This window comes from Mugil cephalus, chromosome 13, assembly GCF_022458985.1.
Source record: "Mugil cephalus isolate CIBA_MC_2020 chromosome 13, CIBA_Mcephalus_1.1, whole genome shotgun sequence".
In the NCBI taxonomy this organism is placed as follows: domain Eukaryota; kingdom Metazoa; phylum Chordata; class Actinopteri; order Mugiliformes; family Mugilidae; genus Mugil; species Mugil cephalus.
Window position 1 is genome coordinate 15,807,036 of NC_061782.1, and position 21,563 is coordinate 15,828,598.

General features: G+C 40.4%; 4 protein-coding genes across 7 annotated transcripts; 2 read left to right on the forward strand and 2 right to left on the reverse strand.

Moving 5' to 3' along the window:
• Window positions 1-509: 509 nt before the first annotated feature.
• Window positions 510-9,061, forward strand: fas (Fas cell surface death receptor). 3 transcript variants are annotated; one of them, XM_047603865.1, is made up of 10 exons: window positions 510-653; window positions 919-1,046; window positions 2,150-2,284; window positions 2,715-2,826; window positions 4,780-4,838; window positions 4,943-5,050; window positions 6,868-6,887; window positions 7,216-7,234; window positions 7,332-7,678; window positions 7,741-9,061. In XM_047603865.1, exons 1-9 carry the CDS (start codon window positions 586-588, stop codon window positions 7,631-7,633), a joined length of 951 nt encoding a protein of 316 aa, XP_047459821.1. In that variant the 5' UTR covers window positions 510-585; the 3' UTR covers window positions 7,634-7,678; window positions 7,741-9,061. The 3 variants fall into 3 exon arrangements, with proteins under 3 accessions (XP_047459821.1, XP_047459822.1, XP_047459820.1); XM_047603866.1 differs by having other exon boundaries at window positions 7,332-7,675; window positions 7,738-9,061; XM_047603864.1 differs by having other exon boundaries at window positions 7,332-9,061.
• A 361-nt stretch (window positions 9,062-9,422) lies between these two features.
• On the reverse strand, window positions 9,423-11,199 carry LOC125019245 (cholesterol 25-hydroxylase-like protein). The gene has a single exon (XM_047603868.1). It carries the CDS (start codon window positions 10,912-10,914, stop codon window positions 10,036-10,038), a length of 879 nt encoding a protein of 292 aa, XP_047459824.1. The 5' UTR covers window positions 10,915-11,199; the 3' UTR covers window positions 9,423-10,035.
• Window positions 11,200-12,904: 1,705 nt separating this feature from the next.
• On the forward strand, window positions 12,905-17,866 carry LOC125018873 (inositol 1,4,5-trisphosphate receptor interacting protein). Of its 2 annotated transcripts, none has more exons than XM_047603278.1 (2): window positions 12,905-13,061; window positions 15,438-17,866. In XM_047603278.1, exon 2 carries the CDS (start codon window positions 15,496-15,498, stop codon window positions 17,107-17,109), a length of 1,614 nt encoding a protein of 537 aa, XP_047459234.1. In that variant the 5' UTR covers window positions 12,905-13,061; window positions 15,438-15,495; the 3' UTR covers window positions 17,110-17,866. The 2 variants fall into 2 exon arrangements, with proteins under 2 accessions (XP_047459234.1, XP_047459235.1); XM_047603279.1 differs by lacking the exon at window positions 12,905-13,061 and adding an exon at window positions 15,274-15,295.
• Window positions 17,725-21,556, reverse strand: LOC125018874 (glutathione S-transferase omega-1-like). The gene is made up of 6 exons (XM_047603280.1): window positions 21,394-21,556; window positions 19,768-19,876; window positions 19,463-19,685; window positions 19,282-19,383; window positions 19,028-19,134; window positions 17,725-18,313 (listed from the first exon to the last, which is right to left on the reverse strand). Exons 1-6 carry the CDS (start codon window positions 21,419-21,421, stop codon window positions 18,163-18,165), a joined length of 720 nt encoding a protein of 239 aa, XP_047459236.1. The 5' UTR covers window positions 21,422-21,556; the 3' UTR covers window positions 17,725-18,162.
• Between the last annotated feature and the right edge of the window lie 7 nt (window positions 21,557-21,563).

Genomic DNA, 21,563 nt, shown 5'->3' on the forward strand with positions numbered 1-21,563 from the left:
CACTAGTTTGAGTGCATGTGGCAGACTGCAGTAGAAGAGATCATATATTATTATATTGATGGGCCCCAATCAACAGCATCATGACCATCCACATTTCGAAAGTACAATAACGCCTCCTAGTGGCTAACCTCCAGTATTCTGCTGTCCATGATCTTTACAATTACTATTTTTTATGTTATGAAAAAAAAAAAATTTGTATTGTGCTCTCTCTCTCCCTCTCTGTTTTTACATATATGTACAGATATTTTGACTCATTTTTTACTTTCATTGTGGCCCGTGTGCTCTTAAACACCGTCAGAGCTGGGTTTTCTGGTGCTTTCCAAAACACAGTGACACGGAGTAAAAACTTGCGCCCTATATCTAAATATTTATTATTATATTTTTCTGTTGAGTATGATGTAAGTTATACGTGTTATAAATTACACAGTTAATAGTAAAAGACATATAAAAAAAATAAATTAATAAGGATTTAAAAAATCAACCGCGGAAACGTCACCGCATGCGCATTAGAATCGGGCTCGGTCGCTTTAGTCCAGGCTTGTCTTTTGAGTTAAGGCGTTGGAAAGGACAGACGCTGCGTTTAGGATGGCGTCCGCCTCGAAGATTTCTACGTTGCTTATCTTTTTAATTTTCTTCGTTGACCTTCTGTCACTGTAAGTAAACTGAATTAAAGCCCTAGGCAATGTGTGTGTTCTCCAGGAAGTGAGGATGTTTACGATGGTGGGTAAAGTTTAGAGACAGGAGTTTAGGCAAAGAACTGGCTGAAGGTTTAGGGTTGAATAAAAGAATATTTTAAGAGTTACTAATGTACTAAGGGTTGAAAGAAAACGATAGGTAACGAACAGTATCACACGTTTTTAAACCTTTTTTTTTTGAAAGCTACCGGGCTTTGTAGTTTCACTTTCGCTTTCATTTCAGAGCTATTTCTTCGACCCAAGCAAATGTCCACCAGGATTCCCCTTACGGGAAATCACGCATCAGGAGACAGACGTGTGTCGACGGAATGTACGATCATGAGGGCAAGCAGTGCTGTAAATGTGCCGCAGGTAAGTGTCAGAGCTTACATGTAAATGTGAAGAGTTGCACTGAGGCTAGTTTAATAACATCCGTTTAGATTCTTAAAGCATAATTGTTTTATTTCAAGTTGGTGTATTTCCACTACATGTGACTTTTGGGTCATTATGGGTCAAATTGACTTTACTCTCTCCACTAAACAGCAAATGCTACATAAAAAAGAGATCTGAATCCCAGATATATGCTTTAATGTGATCCATCCATCCACATGCAGCTTTTGTTTTGACAACAATATTGTGACAACATAACAACACTCACTAGCGACATTCAGTTGATCTACTCCCACAAACATAATTCTCTGTCTTCGCTGTGGTCATTTTCGTCTGACATACTGTATCATCCTACATGAAGATAGACAGCCAGAAGAAGATACTTTCATCCATTTTCTTGGTTTTACGTATGATTGGTTTCCTGAAAAGAATCAGTGAAAGGTGCAAGGTTTGTGCGACCCACACAGTCACACTTGAGAGAGAAATACACTAGTGTTTGTGGTTACGACATAGGGTGTTGTGTACAGAAAATACTCTGTATTAAAGTGGTTTGCTCGTAGCCACAGTTAGCAAGCTAGCTTGTGAGTAATGCAGGAAATACAAGGGTCATAATGAAAGGATGAGGGTGGCAAACAAAGGCATGCTCCTCAGACACACTAGAAAGACCCATACCACTAAACAACAATATATGAATCAACTATCCACTGAAACATTTCTGTAAAGGTCAGCAAACACGAGCTTTCTGAAAATGTCTAATTTTGAGGTAGTAAAAGCCTCTTTTTTAGGCACCCAAAAATAAGGAAGAAGTTTTCTTTTTGCTCACTGATAAATTCATGACCCGTCCCATTTGTCTGGTGAAGCTGTGGAGAGGCCACACCTTCAGGTTGGGAACCAGTAAAAACTTGAAATAATTAAATGTAGTTACCTCGAGTACCTTCGACTAATAATGTGTTGTGATGTTTGATATTTGCACATTGCTTCATTCACTTTTACTGTGTCTGCTTTTTACAGTAATCAAACGTATTATTATAATATAAAAGTGTTTTATTGTGTCCTCTGTCTGATGTGTCTCTGTATCGGTATAGGTCAGCGAGTCGAGAAGCACTGCACTACAGATTTAACTTATGGACAATGTGAGTTCTGTGAGGAGGACACGTACATCAGTCACCCAAATGGTCAAACCAGCTGTGATCCCTGCACCTCCTGCAACCAACCAAATGGTACGGACACCAACGACAATCTGTAATGTCTGTACTAAATCAGGACCATGAAAGCAAAACAGCTTAATGGAATTCATCTATAAATTAATTATTTGTATATAACAACAAAAGCTTTAAATGATTCGTTGTAGTTTTCCTAATGTCATGATTTAACAGTTTTCTTTGTTTTCTATTAATACATTACAAATAACCTCCCAAATTAACCATAAACAATACCCAAACCAACCAGTAATGAAAATGCGAACCAAGAGCAATTTGTTTTGAGAATTTTTGCTTTTTTTTACATAAAAAATTAGTAAATTCTGGTAAAAAAAAATAAAAAAATTAAAAAAATGCATCACAATCAGTGGGGTTGTTTGTAATAAAAATACAGTCTGGAGAAGTGTAAAGGTCTGAAAGTAATGACAGTGTGAACCTGCTACCCTTTTAGCGAACTTGGAGGTGGATCTGCCCTGTACCAGAGCCAGAAACACCAGATGCCGATGTAAGACAGACCACTACTGTGATACAGGAACCTGCAAAGTCTGCCTCCCCTGTACAACGTAAGTTATGCTTCTTTACACACACATAGTCAACAAATCTAATGTGAATCAGCTTTTCTACCGTAAGTTTGTTCTGGTATAATCATCTTGCCGTATGATAAGGAGCAGGACAAAATAATCATAACCTCCGTAGTGGACGTAAATCAGAATCGGCTAGTGACCGACCGATTATCGGTCACCGATATATCGGGGCCCGATAGGACGGCTCCAGTTCTATCGGGGGTTCTATCATATCGGTGAAATGTTGCGTCGATAGAAAAAACAAAGTGTGACAAGTCACGGTAAGTTAGTTCATGAAATAAGAAATAAAAATCTCCGGTGTAAAATAACTGCGAGGCAACTTTGCTATATCATCGCAGATTTTGTCTCAGTAGTAGCATTACATGAGTGACGTTAGTAGTTTGCAAATAAGCACCAAAGGGTTACAGTTTAATACATGCTAAAACGATTTAACCAAGAAAGCAAGAGTCTCCCCGACATGACGCGGGATCACTTATATTTTTATCGTCGTCGTTTTGGCTTGGTTGATTGTGTGTGGTTTATGGAGGGGACGAATGAACGACGTGTTTTGGGGCATGCATTGCTGACCTGGGCATTGTTTCTCAGTAAATTAGAAAAATTTTCCTATCAATCCCCGAGATCAGCTCGCATCCACGCTCCACTCCCCCCTGCGCCGAAAAGTCCCCTTGAGTCACATAAACCAGCACGGGTGTGTACAACCACCGCATCAACTCGCCATCCGCATCTATTTAAACTCCGTCACTTTGCTTCGTCTCCATTGGCCCGGCGCTTCCTTACTCCTCCTCCCACACATGTCCCCAGTGAGAGGGCTTTCAGCACAGTAGGCAACATTGATGAGGACAAGAGATACAACATATTGGGTGTCAATGCAGAGAAGCTATGCTTCCTGTATTACAACCTGCCCCTCACTGACTTCAAGTATTAGACACTGACTGACTGACTGACAGCATGTTCTTTATTTAGATTTATGTATTTATTGAAAGTTCTGCTACATTATTTAATTTTTTTTGTTTGTAAATCTGTACTTTTTCTAAGTCTCAGAGTTCAAATGTTAATTGTCATTTTAAAAAAAGTCTGTTTAATGTTAAATGTCTAAAGACATTGGTTTAAGAAAGCACCTGACTGTACTGGTGTCACTGTGACTGTACTATTTCATAATCATATTGGTGCAAAATCTATGCACAATCGGCCTGTTTTCATTCCAGCTCAAATATATCATAATGTATAATATATATTATAATATATAATAATCACTATAATTATGGTTACTATAATCTCCTCTAATATCGCCTATCGTTATCCGGTCAAAATATCCCTGTTGGCGGACACTAATCGGCACCTTTGTGCCAAAAACTGAACATGTGGTATAATCTTTGTAAACATAAAAATCGTATCTGTTGTATGTAGGTTTGCATGCAATACCACAGTTTCCCAAATTAAATGCTAAATGGGTCCATGCAAAATGTTAAAAACATGTATTCTCAGGGATCTGATCACGCGTGGACAACTTTAAGTAAAGATGTGAACCTCATTCGGAACAGGTCTGAGTCGCCTGGGACAACAATATGTTAGTAGTGTAAACACAGATATGCCCAGACCAAATTGAGGAAGCCCCTACTTCGTGTATGTCTTGCGTAAACAGGGTTTTGCCTCATTCGTTCTTTCATTCATTCAGAGAAACAACACACAACTGCTATTTAAGTTAATTAGTTCATGTTGCATATTGGCCTTATGGAGTTAAATAACGTATTTTTTCTGGCGACGCCAGGTTTGAACACGCTTACTTAAGACCTGGTTTGAACTGGGCCTTTGGGATGGTTGTATCACTTCTATAAACGTGTAATTAATGTCACTAATGCAATGACTTTGCCCCCAAAACTGTTAGATCAACCCTTTTAAATGTGTCAACTTTTCTTTTTGTTGTTTTTTTAGTTGTGAATTTGGCGTTGACAAAGCCTGTACACCCACCAGTGACGCTGTCTGCAAAGAAGGTATGATGTAGTTCAAACACAATGGATTAAATCATGTTGGATTCAGGTAGTACACTGACACTGTCATAATGTTTTATAATAAAAATCTTCACCTTCTGTTTCAGCAAACAACAACAACGTCGGTGCCATTGTCGCTCCCATTGTCATTGTTGCTCTTTTAGTAATCGGTGGTATATTGGTATATTGGTTTGTCTGGAGAAAGAGACAACGCGGTGAGTATTTCTGCTACTATATTGTATGATTTTAAACTATTTATGTGACCACAAAAGGGGAACAGATTTTCATGTGCTATTAAATGAAGCTACAGAAATTAAAGTTCAGTTCAGCATCCATATTTACATGAACTTTTTGTCAGATTCAGCAGATATCTGTATGCTCTGAAAAATAATCTAGTGTTCGTATAAAGCCGTGGCTCTGGAAGTGCAAAAAGCAGAAGAAGGATGCTAAATCTGGTTAGTACTAACATCCTGACAGTCCACGTGTTTTTAATTTTTGGACAAAAAAATGTTTAGGGCCAGATCTGCTAAAGGTTTGTGTGTATAAAAGTGAATGCAAACTCATTGCGGGGAAAAAACAACAACATACAAACTGATTTACTAACAGCACGCGCTAAGAGTTGCATCTTTGAAAGGCGCAAAATAGCACGTCGGCATCCACTTAGCACGTTTACCTCAGTGAATATGTAATATTGGGCGTTTACATGCAATTTTTGCATGTGCTTGGAGGAGAAAATGCAAATATATTAATTTAGCACACACAAAGCGATTTATCAAACCTGAAAACAGTTTTGCACATACAAAATGCGTCTGTATTTAACACGTCTCATCAGGACGTGCAAACGGTTTGTCCTATGTGTATTTGCGCACACATGGCTGCTGTTATTGTAGCGAGGAGGAATTCACGCTTCATTTAGCAACTAAACGTTACCCCATGAAGCACATTGTTTTTTTATTCGGTAAATATCCAAATGGATCAGATGTGTCCAATAAATAATTTGCGTGTTTAATATGCGTTTACCATGGTCTACAATGACTATTCCATTGTGTGGGCCTCTTTCATTTGTCAGTCCATCAGTGCGCCGTGTCTTATAATTATAGTCAGATGTTTTTTGCTCTAACTCTGTGCTGTGTTTATTTGCTTCTTCAGCTGACACCTTCGATGTAACTGCACCAAATGTCATTTTGCACTTAAAGTCTCAGTGGTGAACACCAATAGCACATGCAAACCCCTCATTTACATATGAATGTTTTCTCCCGCTGGCATTTACACAATCAGTCTTAGTAAATCACCGCAGTTCCAGCCCAACATTGTTACACACAATTTGGGATCTTAGTATATCTGGCCCATGTTTTTTTTCACCTTTTCATACATTTCGAGTTTCAAATCTAAGGTGAAACAAACATGAATTTTGAGAAGGATCATTAATGGAGATCTGGGGGGAGAGAATTCTTGATAGTTAGATGGATGTTCTGCTTGATGGGTGGGTGATATTAGCTGAAACAACGTAAGTGGCACAAAGGAAGAGTCCAGCAGTCGTATGGCAACAAGAGATCATGAAATGTGAATAAAACTGAGCTGGAGCGGTGATTGGCAAACGAAATGTTGGCCAAGCAAACATACCGAGCTTATCGAATCTCAACTTTAAGGCGGTTAAGGTGACCACCAATAGGAACTAGTGATATGGCTGAGTGACGCTCTCTAAACATTTACCGCATGGAAACACCATCTATAACTTTGGTCCCAACTAGCTGATTCATTCAAAAAAAAAAAAAAAAAAAAAAAGCGCAGCTGAAACTTTTTGGTGTGCACCAGAGACATTTTTTTCCCATGTCCCTTTAGGGGCTCCGTATTTAGAAGTATTTGTGGTTGAAAATATAGATTAGTAGAGATTCGACCGTCCACTAATAAACAGCTTTCAGCGACAAAGCAGTGTGCAGCAAGGCTTTATGTGTAAACATGGCTTCATGTTGTTGAGTTCAACTGTGGAATACCTCACTGATTTTGTTTCTTTTCTGATTTATCTCACAAGGGATTGAAGACCATGGACCAGTAAGTGACTCCGACCACCTCTGACCTGCTTTAACATGTAGAACGTCTGTGCTTGTGTGTCCCATCTAACTCTGTCTGTCTAACTGCTTTTGAAAACAAACACACATAGACATGAACCATGAGCATTGTTCTGTTTCTCCTCTAACCTTGCCAAAGCTGCCCCTTTATGTAGGAGTCTCAGGTTGGTTGTCTAAAACCTTGTGCGTGTGTGTGTGTGCTTGCTAGTGTGCTTCGTCTGTGTCAGTGTTGTTGTTAATGCTCAGGGCAGACTGTTTATATTTCCACTGTTAAATCGAAAGTTAACACTTCTATTATTTCTGCTTCACAGGACGATCAGCCACTTAGAGGTAAAAGAAAGTTTTTAATTGGTATTCAATTCCATAGGTCATTTGATTTTATCCATTACACAAAGTAATATGGTGTCTGTTGTGCTTTGTTGCACAGATATCCCAGAAATATCCCTTGATGACATCCAGCCTCTTCTGCTTCCGATATCAGATGAGCTTGGATGGAGTGTTGTGAAAGAAGTAGCAATTTACAGTAAGATCAAAGATCCTGCTATTGAGTCTTGTGAGCGCAACCACCCGAATGACAACCAGGAGCAGACGCGTGAGCTACTGAAGATTTGGACGGATAGTCAGGGCAGGAATGCGCCAAAAGAGTTGGTCAGGATCCTTGAGGCACGTAACAAAAGAGCCCAAGCAGAGAAAGTCAGAGAGATATTGTTGGCATCCGTTCCTGTCTGATCGATCTGTCCTACATGAATACCTGAATCTGTCATTAACCTTAACGAGACTACTGAATTTTGAGTTTTGGTTTTGATTGACAGTTTTTATGCTGTTTTTACTTGAACTTGTCCAATAAAAATGTTGGAGGACCATTGCAACTGTTAGAGTGGTGTTACACAGGGCTCTGCAACTAAGTAACTACTTGGGGTTCATGTCTCTCTGAGTATTGGACACAGCCACATTTGTCCCACCAAAAAAAAAAAAAAAATTCAACTCCGCTTTTGTTTTGAAAGTGCAACCCCTTCCTACGCCCTTGGGTTGGTGTCATCAATGAGCCACAGCTTGCACATTGGACAATATGCCTCAATTAATGTAAAATTGGTGTCACATGGAGTGTAATATGCTTATATGCATAATAATAATATCCTTTTATGCTGTTGTTTAATTCAGATCATAAAACAACATTGCATTTTTACTGTTCTTAAAAGCAGAACACCTCTTTTAGCAGTAGTTTTTTTTAAATTAACTTCTGTTACCATGTTACCATGTGCACAGATGCGTGTGACATGAGATGTGATGCTGATGTTTGAAATGAAAATTGAACCAACTGATGCCTAGAACTGAGTCTGCAAATTACAAAAAACGATCGAACGTAAAAAGTAAAAACATGTGAAGGTAAAATGGAATGAGGGTGAATTTTTTTGGTTTGTGCTGCGATGTCGGACCGAAGGATGAGAAATGAAAGCAGACGAGCTAATGAGCAGAAAGGGCTTCCTTCCTCATGCGCAGGAGGGCGAAGCTGTTGGTTGGTTTTAGGGCAGATGTGTGAAGTACATTTTAACTTGATAAGTTTGTTTGTTGTTTAACCAACCTTCAAATGTGATGGTGTTTGAATGTATTAATGAATGTCATATCATTGGGGAAAAAACTACATATAAATACATAGATGGTATATACCTGTGTTTGTGTTTTACTCAGATGGCCTTAAATTAAATTCACCTTCACTGTATCACGGCAGCAGCAAAATATGTACAGTCATATATTCCATAGTTTTTTTTTCATTACTTTTAAATAATATGTGGATGGATAACACAAATAAACTGTTATAACACAATTCCATGATTAGACTGAATAGACCCTGAAATTTAATACTAACGTTTTCATTTTAGTTGGATTTTTAAATCATATACACCTGCTACTTGGGACTCCCTGCAGAAAACTTTCACACACTTTTCACACTTGTTCTTGTTGTTATGTAAACTCTGAGTATTAGTACAGTTTTTTTTATTTTTTTATCTTTCATGTATTTTATTTGTGTTGTGTGAGTTTCTGTCTGTTCCTAATTGTCGAAACTTTGCTTGACTGCTGTCTTGGCCAGGCTTCCCTTGGAAAAGAGGTCTTTGTATCTCAATGGGATTGACCTGGTTAAATAAAGGCTAAAAAATATTTGTCTGCAAAACACATAATATAATTCTCTCTTCCAGAATTACGTCATTCATTACCCACGCGTATTCATATAATCCATAATTGCTGTGTTATTGACCACTTTCATATACTACTATTCTGCATATACTGTATATCATTATTAGCAACATTCTTTCTTTCTTTTTCTCTCTTTCACCCATTTATGTGCTTTTATCTTCTATCTCTCATTTCTTAATTCATGTACGTGGAGGTTAAACAAAAAGGAAGGATTTCATTTGAAAGAAAAATAAATCTTTATGTTATAAAGTAGCAAATCCAGAACAAAAAAAAAGAAGATAATTACAACAACACATCAATATTTCATGCGCCACTTATTCTTAATAAGCCATGAAAATGAAATAATATTACCGTGACTGGGGTCGTTCACACCACATGACCCCGGCTGAGGTATCAGCCACATCAACAAAAATGTAAAGAATAATGCCAAAATCCAGGAAATGCATCTTTAACTTTTAATTATGTCTTTTTCTCTATTTTGGGAGATGAATTACACTCAAAATAACAGTAGAATGCAAGAAAATGGGCAGATGTAAAAAAACAAACAAAAAAAAAAAAACACTTTTCAAAAAGCACTGGATAATTTACACGATATTATCATATGCACATTTTTAACACAATATTGAAATTCAATTTTTTAATACCACGATTGTCATCAATACCGGTATACCGCGACAGCCCTAGTATATGTATCATTCATGCTGAGCAGGTTTTAACATTTGGAGCCACTCCTTACCCATAATTCTCCACTTTGGTCCTGGTGGAAGGAGCAACATTACATCACGTGTCCAATGAAACAGTGTTTTGTGACTGTAGTCAGGAAAACAAATTTAAAACAGAGACTGTGACCTATTTTAGCTATTGTTTTGATCACGTTAAATGCCAATCACAGTTGTTATCACTGGTTGCTCTTCAAATACCCTTCACATATTCCGGTATTAATCTCTTAATACGTCCTCTCGCGTCTTCCTGCTTCCTTCTTCCAGTGTGCCAAACAGTCTGTCCCAGTGCGTGAAGTACGGCGCGTAGTTGACTTTGAATATCAGGTGGTGGAGGTCATGCTGCTGAGCTCCTCCGTAGAGGCCGAAGGGCACCAGTCTGTGTGGAGACCAGGGGAAATCATAGCCAGAGTGAGCCTCCACAGACAGATAAATGTTTGCGATGAAGAAGAGCATCTCTGTGAGCGGGTGGCAGTCCAGGATCACCGGGGCCATTGCTGAGAAGAAGCTGAGGCTCAGCATCTCCCAGATGCCCGTGTCCTCCGTCATCAAGGAGAACGTAGCTGTGTGGAGGTGGTGCTCCTTGTGGAAGTGGTGGTAAAGCCAGTTCACCCTGTGGTGCAGAAGATGCCACAGGAAGCACTGCATGTCGAACAAGAGGAGGCAGGCCAGGACGTCCTTAAGAACAGACGGCACGTCCGGCGCCAGAGGAGGAGAAACCACGTTCTTCCAGTACCAGTGCACGACAGACAGAGGGAAAATGAAATAGACGTGGTTCTGGAAAATTTTACACAGGCACCTCCAGTACATAGCCCACGTCACCTTGCTTTGAGGCTGGATCCTGAAGCGGCGCACCAGCGTCAGTCTGGAGCAGAGCAAATCAAGGAAGGCGTATGGCAAGCAGCAGCTCAGGTAAACTGTCAGAGAGAATAAAACCGGAAAAAATGGAGACGTAAGGAGACTCTGCTGATCTCGTATCCAGTCCCAAGCGGTCTGCAGAAGGAGCCTGTCTGGGTTTGTCATGTCTGCAGAAAATGGAAGTGTACAAATAGATTTCTGAAAACATGATGCGATACTGTCTCGCAACATTGGAATCATTTCCTGATGAGACGTTTTCAGTCATTTGAATGAATCACCTAATGGAACTCTTGGTACACTTACAGCATTCAGGCTCTGTTGTTATAGGATGAAGTGCCACCTTGTGGATGCAAAAGGTTTTGTTCACATACACTAAAGTTGCTTAAGCGGAAGTGACCATCATGTGCACCATGTGCTGTAATTTTCCATGAGATACAAAGCATCCACTATTTGGCACTACTTGGCATTTTGTTTGTTTGTTTGTGGAATTTAAAAATATCATCTTTCTAACTGATCATCTTTCAAATCTACACGAACATACAATTCTGAACATATAATTCTGAATAAAGACAATATATGTTCTCTTCACCAGTGAACCCAATCCTCAAACCCTCAAAGGTCATGGTTAATAGGCTCACCGTTTACTGAGGTAGTGGAATCTCTTTTTTTTTGTGATCAGTTTAACAATTGTTACTAAACAGGAACACAGTAAAACCAAGAAGAATCTGATGTTATCAAAAAAATAAAATTAATGAAAAACGGGCTCTCTTACTGTTGTGTTTCATCATATCAATAATTTTTATTTATTTATTTATTAGCTTTTAGTTTTACCGAAATAAATTGTAAATGCATCTGTTTTAAATAGACAGACGTGTTCCTGACTAGTTCCCTCTCCATGGAAAGCATGGACAGTACATTCAGACTTTCCTGACATGTCATGATTACTTTAATGTAACAGAAAAAACAAAACAAAAAAAACAAACAAAAACATGAACGTCTGAACCAGTTTAAACGACGACAGTCATTGAGATGTTTCAGGCTGATGTAGACCTGCTGATGGCGCTAGATAAAAAGTCAAAATCAGCAGAGTCAGTAAATGAACTTGATAGAAACATGTTTCCCTTTAAAACTAAATTCTTCTTTTGTCGTCCGCCCAAATACCTAACAATATGAAAATCATAGAAAGAGAATATAAAAAGATTAAATTAAAAGACTAGTGGTAATATCCACATGCACATGAGTGTGAACAATTAACTGAAATGTAAACAGAAACAGAAATATTGTATGACATGAAGATGTCCATGATTATAGACTCCTGGTGTGTGGGGTCCTCGGTGATGGATGCAGGTCTCCTGTGGACTCTCAGGAAAGCCTTTGGTATGATAGGTATGACCACTCTCAACCATTCCCTCACGTCTCTCTCCTAAACGCTAAAACGCTGCCAAAGCCTCTTTCAGCTAAAACTGACAGTGGATAAAATTTATTAATAATGTTAAACTCTGTATATAGTTGTATACAGAATATGAACAATTATTGTAAAGTTAGATTTTGTAGTCATATCAATAAGTGTGCATTCACTATACATGTAACATTTATACACCAACACAGTCGGTACAGTTCTGAATTATGACCACCTTCCTAATACTGTCTAGGCCTTGTGACTTTTGTGACTCATCAGAGAATAGACATGTGTCTTCCTGTGGTGTCTGGTGACAGAATGCTGTTAGTTAGTTGGGGGTCTTTTGGGTCCTGTGGGATGAGAGGATGAGCCTCTGTGTATCAGGCTTGTCCCGGTCATAGGTTTGGGATCCAGTGAATTTGGAGGCCAGGTCGACACCTTGTGCTGTTTTTCATGTTTTTGTTTTTAATTGTTCCTAAACCGTTTGTGTGTGTCTGTGTCAGGCTGCATGGTGCTGGGGATGTCTGCTGCCATCAAGGATCGTCATTGCTATGGTACATGTCTAACGTCCACATAAATGCCAGGTCCAAACGTTTCCCAGCAGCACATTGTATTGACACAAAGTGGTCATTGTTCTTCTCCTGTCAGCGGTTTTAATGTTGTGGCTCATCGGTATGATGCAGTTGCATCATGTAGATTGCTTAATTTAACTGAATTCGTGAATTCAATCTGACACTTTACCTTTGATTCGTTTTAATTATACTATGATTGGTCATGGAACAAAACCTCGTGTCCTCCCAGCCTGGTGTGAGCTGGGCTGTCAGGGAGTAGCTGCTCCGCGCTCATGGGTGGAGCTTCAGTCAGGAAATAGAAACAAGAAGAAGAAGAGCTGTGAAGCAAACTGTCCCCGCGTTACTCGCTGCTCTTACTCCGGATGCTCCTCCACGTGAACTTTATCACCATGAACTTGCACAGAAAAGACACAGAGGTAGGTTTAACGACTTTTTTTTTGTTTAAATAATAATAATAATAGTAATAACGCAAATCCTCCAAGCGTGTTTCTCTAAACTTGTGTATCGACTTCTTGCGCGTCCCCGCGGCTAGACATGTAATTATGTTGCTCTCAACATATGCAAGGAGCGTGGTCCAGAACAATTTCCTCTTCTCCTCTGTGTTTCTATGAATTTCCACTTAAATGCAGAGCAGCCCTTTTGTTAGCCGTGAAGGTGACTCATGTGCCCGGAATAATGTTTGCGCGCCGCCACATTTGCGTGATGAGATGAGGTGAGGTTCTCTATTTTGTTGCTAAGACAACAGAGGAGGTGACATGAGGCTGGTCCCAGCAGCAGGGTGGTGGAAACACATTTACATTTACTCACGTGCATGGGCAGCCTGAAAGTACTTTTACGTCCTTCTCATGCCACAGCAATCCTATTTGTTTTCATTATTTTTTTAGAGGGAATACATTTGAGAAGGCGCGCGCAAATTCTTATTTCTTCTTACTTAGGACTTAATAAAGGCAACATTTTGACAAGTTTGATAAAACAGGTATTTAGTTGAGCAATACAAATGTATACAGACTTCAGAAATGCTGCAGACAATACGGCTGCTAAGCAAATATTTTAGTGAAAAGTGATGGTCATTGTCATTGTCATGGTTGCTGGTTTCCAGCTTGTTTCTGCACTGGAAATTATTTTATACTTTATTCACTTTCACGTTTATTTTCTTTTTCTACTGAGCCTGTGTCCAACTGTAACTTTTCTCTTATCTCATGTTCTTTTTTCTTATCTTTGTTGTTCGTCTGGAGACAATGTGATTGTGATATGTATCTACTGGGTAGCTCACAAGACACGTTTTGTTGCATGCAAAACACAGGCTATTATTAACTTGAGCACTTAGTCACCAAACTTTTGGTACACTAGTGAAAATGAAGGCAGTCCCCGACATAAATTCCACGTTCATGACTCCTGTAAGGTGGAGGACGTGGTTTGTGGTTTCGGCCCTTAAACTGGATTTTATTAAATGCTGAAGTGTTTGTGTTGTGTAGTCTAGGCCACTGACCAAAAGGGGGTGGTCAAAATAACAGAAACAATGTGTCAATACAGAACAATTCAATCTAATGAAAAGGCAAGGGGAGTGTAACATCTGAATTAACTCACCACCTTAGAACTATTAAAATAAACGTGAATCCATGCTTTCTCTGCACTTTATTGATTATACTCTGGAATGTATTGTGTCGAGGTGGTTTGACTCCTTGAGTCCGGCTGCCAAAGTCTGTCTTTCCATATGTGAACTATGCATAAGTGTTTGTTTATAGCCGATAAATGATTTTAAAATGTTACAGTACATCTCGGGCGTCTTGTCAGGCTCCGTGTTTGTTTGTGTGCACGGATCCATGTGAGCGTTGGATGACGTCCCGGTGAGTAAGTCATGGGAAGTTTCCCCTGGCTCTGCGGCCTCACATACTCCATTACTGTGGCATTTTAACTCTGGGAGAGAACGGTCCGTCAGCCAATGATGTCGCAGTGAGATCATGATGCGTGTGTACTTCCCTTTTCTTGTTCCACTTTAGTGCCAGAAGAAGTCTCATTTTGAGCACTTTGTACGACTTTGTTTTCAGCGTTACGGCGGTGATATGTTAGTATATAGTTCGGTCCGTCCTCGTGAGAATGTTCTTGTGGTTGGCTTGGCTGCTGTTTTTGTCTTCCTTCCGACGCTTGTGATCTCTTAATATTTGCATAAGTACTGTAAGATACGAGCAAGTATTATTCATCATGAACTGTTCGAACAGCAAAGACACGCTAGACTGATGTGACTTCATAAATGGTGTCTCAAAACACCACAGAGGGTTAAATTTAACTTCAAGCTCGAAACATAAGCAACGCAATTATGTAATTTCCTCTTCTGGGCAGTATGTTGCATTACTTGTCAGTTAATTGCTGACGTTCAGGAAAGAAGGTAATAAGTCGTTGTGAGTACTTTCCACGATGTTTCATTAGAAGTATTTCATAATGTATGTGGGTTTTCTGCACATTTTCTGAACAGGGCGGTGTTGCTCATTTTATATTGGATTAAACGTTAACAGGATGTGACCGTTAGCAGGCACAATGTGTGGTAACTGCACAGGGTTATCAGAGAAGGGCTCAATCTTCCTTCCTCCCATGCTTCAGAGCCTGATACTGGATTAGTGCGTCACTCAGCTCACTGCCTCTAAATTTAGAGGTACAATCTGTGTTTCCTGCGATGGGTGGAGCGCTTCATAAAAATAACTGGGCTTTATATACCAGCATATTTTGATATGCTCTCCTCAAATGCTCGTTTTTTTAACTTTTTTTTCTCTACTCTCTATGTTTTTTTGCTTCAGGATTTGAGCCTGGACGTCTGCGAGTGGCTGGAGTGCGTGCGTTAGAGACCAGCTGAAGATGCAGGGGGCCATAGCGCGAGTGTGCATGGTGGTGGCCGCCGCCATTCTAAACCACCCCTCGCTCTTTCCTCGAGAGAACACCACACTCCCGGACCAGGACAAGGAGCTGATGGCTCGCATGCGGGAGCACGAGGAGCGGCTGGAGATGGAGCAGGCCAAGCTGGAGAAAGAGCTCTCACAGCTAGAGTCCAAGCAGGAGGAAACCGGCTCGGAGGGCGGTTTCAGTTGGTACTTTTGGAGCGTTTTGTCTTTTGTGATATTCTTCACCATCGAGATGTGCAGGGTGGATCTCGCCGACGCAGAAATCCGACCGGTGGAGGAGGAAGAAGTGTTTCCTGAGAGTGGATCCATCACCCCCAGGATGATGGTGCTGGACAAGGATATCCTGAGCAACTTCTGTGACAAATGCAACTACACTTCAGCCCACGAAAACTGGAGGGTGAGGGAGTTTGTGGAGGGATTTGCTGATGACTTGCTGGAGTCGCTCAGGAGCGTGTGCGACAGGGAGGCAGACATGGAGGTCGGAGACTTCATCGGAGTCGGAAGCATGTTTGAGTCCTGGAAAGTCTGCAAGCCTCTGACCTGTGACCTCATAGTGCCTTTCTCGCCTCCGGACCCGCACTCCTTCCAGTACCATCTGTGGTGCAGCCCCTCCAGTGACGTGCCCCCAGACATGCTGGGCTGCGGCAAGATAAAGGTGGCCAAGTTTTGGGAGAGCGAGGAGGGCTGCCTCTGCGGCTCCGCTAACCTGGGAGAGGACATGCTGTGTCTGTTGCATGGCAGGAATGAGGTACACAAAGCAGGCCACAGTCCAGATGAACTGCTGTGCTCCAGAAACACACATTTCTTAGCCAAGGATCAGGTCATGAGGTGGTTTCAGATCTCTGTGACCAAAGCGTGGGGCCGCCTCTCCCACAAATACGACTTCGAAGTGACTTTTCGCAGCCTGGATGCCGCCGGCGCTCTGAAGATCCGGTTCCGCTCGGGGAAAGTCATCGTACTGAACATCATTCCGGTGGTTCAACTCCACGACACAGATGCTTATTTTGTCTCCCACTTTCCATCAGATTGTGACAGCTGCCCAGACCCGTACTGGCCCCTCTCTTTGGCCGTCTACGAGAGGGATTTGCTGAAACATTTTGCTAAACGCCTCCCACAGAATTCCTGTCATTTACACTGCCTGCAGATTGTTACATTCCTTCACAGAAAGCAGTCAGGGCTCACGGGAAAGACTGGCCTGACTAACTACCACTTTAAGACAGCCGTGTTGCACTTGTTGCTGAGTAAAAAGGCCTCCGCGTGGGGCATCGAGAGCTTGCAGCTCAGGCTTCAGGATGTGCTCAGCCTCATGCAGAGGAGCCTGCAGGAGAAGAGGCTCAACCACGTCCTGATCGGGAACAGCAAAGTCCCGGTGGACATCCACGTTCCCGCGATGTTTCGCAAGGCGGAGCCCGTCAATCTGTTCAGGTCTCTGGTGCTGCAGAGGGAGCTGTACGCGGCGACACTCAGGCACTTTCAGGAGATGCTAAGGAACGCATCTGTGCTCATACAAGAGTACACGCCTTACTTATCGAATGGAGGTTTACATCACAGCCTAGATCAAAGTTTATGAAGTAGTATGTGAAGTTTAAGCAGTGGCCTTATTTCATCACGTACCATCCAGTTACTAAAAGTCATGTCAGAATATGGCTGATATGTAGACATGCAGCTGCTGTCTTTGCTCCTGACAAACTAACCAGCGTGTTGAGAGTGTGGCCACCAGCATTTCAGCGGTTTGTTCTTTCATTTTCGTCATCTAGTACTAAAATAGTGTTGGCGTTTGTTAGTATGTAAACCAGGAAGAGATGTCACTCTTCTCTAAAAAGAAGCAGCATCAATATCATATCATTTTAGTAAGGATTTTTAACAGAAATACCTCTCACACTGTGCCGTTCTAAACAGGAATCATTTACCTAGTGGTATTGCAGGGTTATAATTATTATTATTATTTTTATATACACTTATACTTTTCTAAATCTGATGGCAGCTATCAAGAGTTGTAATGTTCAACACAACCTCATTTTTATTGGTTACTGGAGCTTTTCTTTTGCAGATTTCTTTTCTGATATTTCCTACTTTGTTGATGTAGTTAACAGTTTGTTAAATGGGACCGCCCTGCGAGGCCTGGAGGGAAAACACAATGTCAGTGTTTTTATTACTTCGTGTTGTGTGTGACACAATCAGAAAGTTCAGAGTCATCAGTATCTTTTTATTTAAAAAAAGGCGGCGTATTGAAGCACACCAAATCAGTAAAAATCAAACAAGCTTAAACTGGACAGCCTTAAGATTTTATCTTGTGCAGTACAATCACAAATGAGAGTTTACGAAGTGATAGTTTTAGAAGAGAGAAATAAACTTTCTGAAACGGGAGAGAAGCCATGATTGGTCCCTTAAAATTTGACACAATTCACTTCCTGTCACTTTCGGATTACAAGTTAAAACATGAAGTTTTATTGGCAGTGTGATTAGAAACTGAAATAAAAATCACTTTTCATCATCTTACAGATGAGATCAGTAGGTTCTCTGCTTAAGTTATGATCCTTACTAAAGTTGGGTGACCGACTGATTGATTGATGAGGCCCCTGACCTGAATCATGGCTATAAATGTGGCGCTGATGGCTACTTTCTAGAGGCCGTAGTCAAAGTCGGGATTCCCTTCCGCATAAGACTTGAGGAAAGCCTTGTAGGTGTCCAAACTGTACGCTGTGGCCTTGACGGCTGGGTCCTCTGACATGTGTTCTGTCCACTTCTTCAGTTCAGGTGTGTTGTCCAGGAGGCTGGGAAGACGAAGGAATCAAAATCATTCATGTATGAATAAATGACAGCATACAGGTGTATGTAAAAACGTTTGGCAAATTATATATTTAGTTGACTTTGGAAGTGAGAAGAAGTAAAAACGACCCCTTCTGCAGGCAGGTAATACGGAGAAACTTTCCAATGTCAATACCTGGTTACCATACTAATTTAGATTTTTTTACAATACAGATTTTTGTTTTGCTAATAATTGTAGTATTAGATGAATGTGTTTTTATAACCTGTCAGGAGGAGTGGTTGAAAAGCTCTAAATAAAGAACAGAAAGACTCTGATGCAAAAAGCATTTAAACCTGTCGTATCTGTCAAGGAGGGTTTAATAAGGTATTTAATTTTCTTTTTTTAAATTGATGAAGAAAGGCCATTTTTACTGCCTACGACAGGGGCTAGATTTTCCTATTTCCACTTAAAACTTTCAACAAAATAATCAAATTGACCAGAGATTAGAGCCCAACTTTTTAAGGCACGGGAAATCACCTAAAACTGTCTGCTGATGATCATGATGGAACAATTACAGATGAGGTCGGACAGACCTTTATCATACATGTGTGATTTTGTACTGTATCCACTTACTATTGCTACGACTACTTCTGTACAATTTGCTCCTCTCAGCCGACCCTGAGAGTTTCTAACTGCTTGCATGAATAAAGGATATTTATTTTTGAAGATGGCTACTCACTCTTTCATATCATAAGCCTCGATCCTCTCAAACCACGGCCACATCATGTAGTCAATCATTGTGATGGAATCACCTCCAAAGAACTTCGTGTTCTTCTTAACAAGGTCCTGAAAAATGAACATACATTACATTCATTAGAAGTGTTACCATGAACTAACCAGGGACACCAATTAATGTACCTGGCTTCACTATCTATCACGTTACACTTATAGTGAATGTATAAAGAAAACAAAGCATTTAACTTGAAAACCTACCTCGTTTAGTTTAGCCAACTTCTCTTTCATTTCAGTTTCCAGTTGGGAGACATCTTCGCCTTTAAACTTTCCTCCTGGGATCCTGTAGAAGTATGGTACAACCTGTGGAAATCAGTGGTATTAACATGGTTACACGAGCAGACAAAATGAAACCATGACCTAAGTCTTCATGTCTTCATACCTTGGAAAAGTGCTCCAACATCATCTTCTGTTGAGCTTTACCAAAAGGAGAAGAAGGAAGCAGCTTCTTCTCGGGGTAAACCTCGTCCAGGTATTCACAGGTGATAAAAGACTCGTATATCACCTCACCAGCAGGCGTCTCCAGTGTCGGGACAAGACCCAAAGGGTTCTTCTCAAAGTACCACTCTGGTTTTTCCTTCAGGTGGATGTTGATGGTGTCATACCTGAAACACAAAGGTGGGTTATGCAACTTTGCACGCAAATATTACGGGGGAATTGTTGTATATTATTATTAGTGATCTTTACTTGATCCCTTTGGCATTAAGCACTAATCTGGTCCTCTGGGCAAAAGGGCAGAATCTCATGCTGTAAAGTCGGATGGAGCCTTTGGGGATGGGACCAGGTGCAGCACTTCCTGGAGAGAAAACAAAGGAATTTGCATCTGTGGGAAAGTGCAACAAAACTATACTGACTCAGCAGTTTGTTAAGTACATTAGTGAAAAGTAGTTCTAAACTCATTTCTTTTTGGATGCTGTGCTTTGTGGTACTATTGAACAAACACACGTTTCTATTATTTTGACAACTCCATTTTTCATGCATAAAAGATGCAACGCAAAGTGCCTTATATTAAAAATAAACTAAACATACTCATGAATGAATCCATTGAAATGTGTCACTCCAAACCTAATCTTCGGTTGGTACTCGTATGTTTACTTAAGGAACTGGAACAATGAGCTGATGGCTCACGATGACTTTGCAAGAAAAAAAAAGTCATACCATGATTTCTCAAGTCAAGGCCTGCGACATAAACCGAGTGGACAATTATTTCGCAGATTTCAATGCACAACAAAAAACCTAGCACAATTTACACCCATTGTTAGTACAGTTGTAGTTACAAATTTGCTGATTCACTTCAGCTCCAACTCTATGCACGACACAGTTGCTATCACGGTTTTATTTAAAGTCTAATCTAAAATAAGTTTTAGACATTACTCTGGCATAGTAACAGCCACAGTGTTACTAGGAATACATTCTATGATAGGTGAGACCATGATCACAAATATAGAGCTGATTGTTTCTTTGTTTATTTAATTTGTCTTTTTAAAGGCCACATGTCCTTGCATCCAACATTGCACAAGTCATAAGATGACTCGACAGTTTGACACAAGTGAAAACCGTAAAGTGCTGAGTCATGCGCTTAGTCATGTCTAAGGAGCAATAAAGTGGCTTTATGGGACACTTTACAAGTAGTTCTTGACATGTTTTGAGGTATTTCAATATACCATGACCTGGATTACTAAGAACCTTCACAGAGACGTTTTGAGGTAATTCAGAAGTTTGAGTTTAGGGTGGCGTTTGTCATGCAGTTAAACTGAACTGATTTAAACACAAAAGTGTAAATGGAGTTGTCAAAATAATAGAAACATGTGTCAGTACAACACAATACTATTCAAGTCTCCCACAAACAGCCTTCTTTATGACACTATGTATTAGTGTTTGTACTAAACGTAAAATAGCTCATTAGCAAAACTGACAATTAATCCGAACAGTCAACTGCATTTAATCAGAGTATCCACAGTGAGTCGCTGTTAATTCAGTCCGGCCTTACTGAAAGGGGCAGAAATATTACATCTGTTGTTACATCTTCTTGAAGAACTTGAGTAATCTGATAAAGTGCTGACTCATAATGACTTTGCAAAAAGTTAACGTAAAGGTGGGGGCCACTATTTCAAACGTCAAGCGAAGCAGTCTTGGAAAATGTCGAGTTTTTCGCAGACTTCACTGCAAGATTTCAATGCAAAACAGAACGTTTAATGCAGAGACCGATTTAAGGCGTGACAGGGCTTTGCTTTAAGATAAGGCTGTTTAGATTGCAAGTAAAATGAAACGACAGCATTTTGCGGGAGGCACCTTCGATGACGCGAGTCTTACCTTTGGCGAAGCTCTTTTCAGTAGACATTTTCACACTTCAGGTGGCGATCACTGATCAAAACGACTACGAAAGCTACTAGAAACAAACAAGAGATGGCTACACAGCGATATAAATGTAGAGCTATGGAGGTAAACTATTTGAACTGTAGTTCCTGTGTGGGCGTGTCAAA